The 7,102-nt window shown below is 39.8% G+C and overlaps 1 protein-coding gene across 1 annotated transcript in view; it reads left to right on the forward strand.

Annotated features, from left to right (window-relative positions):
- MICU2 (mitochondrial calcium uptake 2) overlaps positions 1-6,720 on the forward strand; it is a 46,078-nt gene extending 39,358 nt beyond the window's left edge. Inside the window, exons 10-13 of the mRNA XM_010072415.1 lie at positions 1,962-2,133; positions 2,419-2,527; positions 6,187-6,344; positions 6,616-6,720. Of these exons, the coding sequence (XP_010070717.1) occupies positions 1,962-2,133; positions 2,419-2,527; positions 6,187-6,344; positions 6,616-6,720 (544 nt within the window). The remainder of the gene's footprint in view (positions 1-1,961; positions 2,134-2,418; positions 2,528-6,186; positions 6,345-6,615) is intronic.
- The last annotated feature ends 382 nt before the right edge of the window (positions 6,721-7,102 follow it).

The raw sequence follows: 7,102 nt of genomic DNA on the forward strand, positions 1-7,102 counted from the left end.
CTCCCAAAATGCAGCCCAGTGGCCCTAGTCAGCCTCTGCCGGACTGACTCCATGTCTGGTCCATGTCGTCCTCTCCCCCTGGAGCTCGACCTCCCTTCCCAGGATCCGGGGAGGCTCTTGCAGGCGGTGGGACAGGACAGCTTCTGCAAGCCCCTGCTGGCTGGTCTCCCCAGCACGTGCTGACTGCTGGGCTGGCCAGAGGCAGCAGTCACCTCACGGGTTACAAGGACAGGACCTGCATCTGAAAACTGAAGAATGGTTTGCAGCCTGTGGAAGTAAAGCTCTCACTGGTCTGTACAAGGGGCCTCCCCTTCGCACTGGTGGCACAAACAGGCCTTTTGGTATTTCATCCCCTTGTAAGAGGGAGAGATGGGGGACTTGAAATTGAGCCAGGTCTTAAGGTGGACTGTGGAAGATTATAGCTCAGTGTTTGACTGTGCTGTGGAAGCCTTGTAACCCCCTTTACTGGACCAGAAAAATGCCAATATAAAATGTGAGAGCATATCTTACCCCTCTTCAGTATTACCCCAATAAAAACTTCAGCCTGAAACTTAACATCGGTTCCGCTGTCAGGCTTTCATTTGCCTGTATGTTGGGACCCATGAAGCATTTGTTGGCGCTTTATTTGCATGTGCAGCTCTGACTATTAGAGGAAAAATACAAGAGAGAGCTTATGCTGCAACAGCAGTCTTCAGCTAACCCCTTACAGACTTCACAGAGCTTCAAGCTACTGATTGTCCAAGCGATCTCATTAAAGAACTAAAGATAGCTGTGCAGACTAAAATGCCGTAATTTCAGGGGAAAGAACTTGAATCCAGTGAGGCCGTACAAAACTGATGAACAAATGAGTCTCTACTGATATTTGCTACACAAACCCTTAGCTGTCCTCTTCTCCCACTAATTGCTTTGTCCCAATGTAGGGGAAATTTTCTCCTGTCAATAATTTTTGCAGCTCAGTAAAGCAGGGTTCTTTCAATTCTGGCAGGCATCACTGTGTTTTTAGCCTTTATTTATATTTAAAAATTATCAGTTGTTTTTTAACTGCCCCACTTCTGAAGTGGAAATTACCAAATGGATTGTACAGTATTGCATTCTACTTTCTCAAAATGCTTATCAGGCCAGAAGAAATTATAATGGCCACATAGACCAAACTGGGGAGGCTCAAAGCTACAACTCTGCATACAGTTCTGGCTCTGCACTTGCGGGTTGTTACTTGCTTCTCCTGCTACTGTTTTTTTTTTCTTCCTAAAAGAATGGGTGTCTCCTAAAAATCTTGCTGTTCACCCATTCCTTTTTCAGACAGTTCTCTTCATACCTTTGCAAACACCTGCAACTTTTTCTGTGCTCTTCCAAACTCTGTACATGTCAATTGTAATCCTCTCTAATCCATTCTCTAGTGAGTGCAGAACTGATTTGCCAAACCCTTCTTTGCAGTTACAATCTTTGCGGCTTTTAGTCATCTTTTCCTGCAGTGATGATTTCAAGTTTCCTCTTTCCTTTCACCTTTGTGATTATTAGGGCCTCATCTTTCTACGCACTTTCCAACCTTGTCATTCCTCTCTTATTAATATGAAATCTCATAAATCATGTATCAGGCCTTTAGTTACCATGTCCTTTTTCATTCATTCATTATAATACTGCCTTACCAATCATTTTATGTCATTATCTGCACATTTTTAAACATTAGTAGAAACTATATGCCAAGTGGATCTGTAAATTATCTTAGCAGCAGCAATCTCTGAATGCAGACTTAGAGGGCACCCTGCTGGTGTCATGATTAAAATGCAGCTGTGGAAACAAATCTGCACGCATGGGTAAAATTAAACCAGTAACATTTTAAACGATGATGTGTATAGTATCTGTGATTAAGAGTTAGTGTCTACTGCATTTAGTAGCTAAGGCAGTAGGAGTGATGCAGTGATGCAAGTATCAACTCTTGGGTAATATCTGTTTACACTTAGATTCATGGAAAATCTGCAAACAGAAGTCCAAGAAATGGAATTCATAAAGTTTTCAAAGGGCTTGAGTGTCATGAGAAAAGAAGACTTTGCAGAATGGTTACTGTACTTCACCGATGAGGAAAACAATGAAATTTACTGGCAGAATGTGAAAGACAGAATCGAGACAGGAGAGGTTGGTACATAAAGCATGCTTTGTTTTGCTTCCTTGTTTGTATGTACAGGTTTTCATTTGAATGTAAGTATCTAATAAGGTAACTGGTTTACAGGTGAATTATTGCAGCTTTTGAATTTTATGCAAATAAGAACAATGATAATTTGCCAACTGAGAAATACAAATATTTATGATAAGCAGGCAATCGCACCTAAACACTAGGACCCACCAGATTAAATTAAATAGATTTACTGGTGTTTGAATGTATTATTAATGATATATCATCTGAATTCTGTGATACTCTAGAATATCAGTTTGGAAGAATTCAAGACTTTTTGCAAGTTTACAAACAACCTGGAAGACTTTTCTATTGCCATGCAGATGTTTACTGTAGCCAATCGTCCTGTTAAACGGGGTAAGTGCTGCACATGTTTCATATGTATTTAAAAAAAAAAAAAAGAAAATTGTTAGAGAATTAATGTAAATAAGTTATCCCAGAGTAGTACTATGAAGTCCAAAAATGGTATACTGCTCTTTATTCTCAATTAATTCTATTTTATGAAAAAGTAATAATGCAGAGTTCCCAAAATGTTTTGATTTGTAAGTTCTAATGTGCTATCATATGCTGCACTGCTCACAGCAGACTAAACCATAGAATCATAGAATAGTTTGCGTTGGAAGGGACCTTTAAAGATCGTCTAGTCCAACCCCCCCCACTGCCAGGGGTAGGGACATCTTTCACTAGTTGTTCAAAGCCCTCTCTAACCCAGCCTTGAACACCTCCAGGGATGGAGCATCCACAGCTTCTCTGGGCAACCTGTTCCAGTGTCCCACCACCATCATTGTAAAAGTTTCTTCCTACATCCAGTCTAAATCTACACTGTTTCAGTTTAAAAGCATTTCACCTTGTCCTGTCACTACAGGCCTTGGTAAAAAGTCTCTCAAATTTTCTTATAAGTCCCCTTTATATATTGAAAGGCTGCGGTAAGGTCTGCCTGGAGCCTTCTCTTCTCCAGGCTGAACAACCCCAACTGTCTTGGCCATTCTTCCCTGGAGAGGTGCTCCAGCCCTCTGATCATCTTCATGGCCCTCCTCTGGACTCACTCCAGCAGGTCCATGTCTTTCCTGTGCTGAGGACTCCACAGCTGGATGCAGTACTGAAGGTGGGGTCTCACGAGAGCGGAGTAGAGGGAGAGAATCACCTACCTTGAGCTGCTGGTCACGCTTCTTTTGATGCAGCCCAGGATACAACTGGATTTTTGGGCTGCAAGCATATTTTGCCAGCTCATACCCAATGTTTCATCCACCAGTTTCGCCAAATCCTTCTCTGCAGGGCTGCTCTTAGTCCAATCTAAATTCTAGATTAGGAAGGATTTATTGAAACAATACATGTTTTAGTAGTGGTTCATGGTAACAAAGCTTTTCCCTCACAGTGAAACTAGTTTTCTGAGAAAACCAAACAATAGAAATCTCTTATTTTGCAGGGTCTTTAGCATCTTGCTATGTTTTACCCTCCATACTGCCTTCTCCATGTGCTTATGTAGTGTTACACAATCATGGCTATGAAAAACAAACAATGTAATAAAGTGGTTTTTAAGAAAGATTTGGAAGAGGGAAATTCCTTCTTTCTCATATAGTACAAACAGGAGCAAACAACAAAAGTTTCATGGACATACGAATGCTTTTCATTACAATCCGGAGGTTGTTACTTACTTGTTATACTTGAAAGACAGCTCTCGTAAGTTCTATGACAATAGCAATGTAAAAAATCACTAAGGAAAATTGATGAGACATTATTAAGATTCATTGAAATAAATATTTGATGGGCTCCTGTGAAAAAGGTGAGAGACGTGAGAAGACGGGAAGAGAATTCAGTGTTCTTGAGAGAGAAATGTTTGGATGGGGTTTGAACCAAAGTAGGCCAAAAGTGAGGGGGTTTACAACTTGTGACTTTCATCACTAGTTAGTCCAGCCTCCAGGAAGAGTTTCATTTCCACAGCCTCTCTGGGCAGCTGTTCTAGTGCTTAACCACTCTCATTGTGAAGACTTTTCTCTGCTGTGTCAATCCCTTGCTGCAACTTACAATGATTGTGTCTTACCTCCATGCACCTTTGAGAAGAATATGGCTTTCTCTTCTCTGTAACTCCTTTTTAGGTAGTTGAAGGCTGCAGCAAGATCCCCCTTACACTTCTTCTGTTCTCCCCAGCTCCCTCACCTTTTCTTCTTCCATCATGTGCTCCAGATCCCAGCTGGGTTCGTGGCCCTCCTCTGTCTGGTTTGACATATCTTTCTTCTGCAGGGGGAGGCAGATTTTATTTGCACGAGGTGTAGAAAGAGTGGAGAGGAAAGAGGATGAATTAATGGTGAAATAATAGTTATAAGTGAGATATGAGAGTTTAGCTCACTTCTCTGTTAAGTATCACATTTTTAAGTGCCAAGATGACAAGGCCAACAGTTGGTGTTGACTGTGGTTATGCTTCCTTGTAAAACTCATTCGTAATCAGCAGGCAGCTGTGACTGTTTATGCACTGAACCACACTGTGATCGAAAACAGTCAGCTTCTGAGGTAACTCACGGATGTTACATGTATACATGTCTAATCCTTTCCTGAATCTCACTCAATTCTTTGTCTTGCTGTTTGCATGTGTGTACGTGTGTGTATTTACACACATATGAATATTTATCTAAAAATGAGACAGTCCTTTAGTCCTTCCTTTAATTCTAGACTTCATTTTCTTCTAAGTTAGCAGCTCATCTTTTCTCTGTGATAAGGTGGCCCTTCTTGGTTTGAAGGTTATTATGCTCCACCATTTTATAAGGTCTTTCTCCTTCATATTCTGTTCCAAAAAGTGCAGCATCATCGCTGGATTTATATTTAGCGTCAAGAGCTGAAGGAGTTAACATCTTTTTAAAGACAAAATTAAGACTCTACTATAAGCATCCCATATTTCATGTCCTTTTCAAATTGTGGTAAATCCTTTTACAGAAGGACTTTCAACTTAATTATATTTAAACCATCTATAAATTAATCAACTGCATTTATACAGGAATTGTTCAAAGGGGCAAAGATGAGAGCTAAGTCAGGAGTGCTCTTTCCTCTAGTAAGCTTCAGAACTAATCATATTTATAATGCAGTTCATAAACAGCACTTGTTTATGAAAGCAGAACCACATTATTACTATATTTATGACCTAGTTGGACAACTTGCTGTAATAACCTACAGTCCTGCTATATTTCAATAACCTCCAGTCCTCCCTTGAAATTCACACTTCCGTTATGCCTGTTTTATGGCAACCCCACACATTTTCTCACCTTCCTTGCGTCAAAACTCAAAATTCTTTCCACCACAAGTGGGGACAGTAGGTATTACTGTAATGCACCTGGTAGTGTAAAGAGAGAAGGCCAAAAAACTGAAGAGGAAAGTAGATCTCCAGAGAGGGATGACAGCTTTTTCTGCCATAAATCCTCATAAACTCTTCCATCATAATTTAAGAGAAGATAGCCTACTCCTTTAAAAAAGAGAACTACAGACACATAAAGCCATGTGCTATAAACAGGGTATTGAGTATTTGACGGTCTGTGTTTCTTCTGCAGAGCTGCTGAGAGGATTCTTGGTTGAGGTGGAGCATATAGTAAAATACTGTTTTCAGAGGAGAATTTTTCTTGCGGAATGAATTGGCATGAAACTAGTTTGAGATAAAAGGCAGCATTTTGTATGAGACCGTAGTGAGGCAAACACTTACCATCCATGTGCACAGGTATCGACCAAAAGTATGTAAATTTTAAGCATGTAGCTATCTCTAGCAAAAATTGTCACTCTCACTGTTGCTTGAGAAGTAGTGCATTTCAAAAGTTTATCATACAATTAATAAAGATAGTATGATGAAAGATGAAGCAAGCTCAAGACCATATTAACTGAGGCCTCTTAATAGTTTACTAGTCCACACATCCCAAATTCTCCATTCAGGATACTAATGAGACATTGTAAATTGTACAGAATCCTGCTATTTATGTGCTTTCCAATTTCTTTACAAGTTCACAGTCACCTATGATGTAATATTATGTCTTTTCTAGCTGAGTTCAAGAGAGCAGTGAAGGTGGCAACAGGACAGGAGCTCTCAGATAATGTTTTGGATACCATTTTCAAGATTTTTGATCTAGATGGAGATGACTGCCTCAGCCACAGCGAGTTTCTTGGAGTCCTGAGGAACAGAATTCATCGAGGTTTGAGGGTAACAAGCTAACATAGTTTTTAAATACCTCAGATGATGGCTACAACTCTCTTGTTAATGCTTGTAGAAACACAGGTAAAGATAGTGAATATAAAGAAGTTATCTTTTAAACTGAAGATTCCTTTACTGCTTATGAATCACCGCCACCAAGAACTTATTATGCATGTGAACTATGGGAGCAGCAAGATTGCATTACATATTATATTTACACAGTCTGTGAATAAGTGTCTTTTTTGTGTAAATGCTAAACATACTTTAACTTTATTAACAGGTACCACAACAGCAAGGCATTCAAGGTTACTGGAAGTGTGTGAAAAGAGAAAGCATTAAAGGAGCCAAAGAAGTGTGGAAGCAAACTGGGAAAAGTCCTTTTTAGAGCAGTCCATTGTTCTTTTGCTATGAATGTTATTTACGGAGGGTTGTCTGTCCTGTTTACATAATAGCTGAATCAAAAATACTCTTTTTTTTTTTTTTTACTATAGTTAAACTTTAATTAACCCAGTTTCTAATGCAATAATTTTATATTGTTCTAGTGCAATCAGTTTGATTGACAGAACTGTTATCACTTTTTGACCTCCATACAGAAGTACTCTTCTTCTAGGGAATAGTGTCGTGTACTCCTCTGTGGAGTCTGACTCTGCCCTGTAGCATACAGGATACGCAGGATTTAATAGTGGCCACTGGCAGGAATGTCACAGCAATACCATCTTCTGTTGGAAAAGTGGACATATCTCAGTTAGCTACTAACACAGCAGTAC

Source organism: Pterocles gutturalis, unplaced genomic scaffold (assembly GCF_000699245.1).
Source record: "Pterocles gutturalis isolate BGI_N339 unplaced genomic scaffold, ASM69924v1 scaffold8522, whole genome shotgun sequence".
Lineage (NCBI taxonomy): Eukaryota > Metazoa > Chordata > Aves > Pterocliformes > Pteroclidae > Pterocles > Pterocles gutturalis.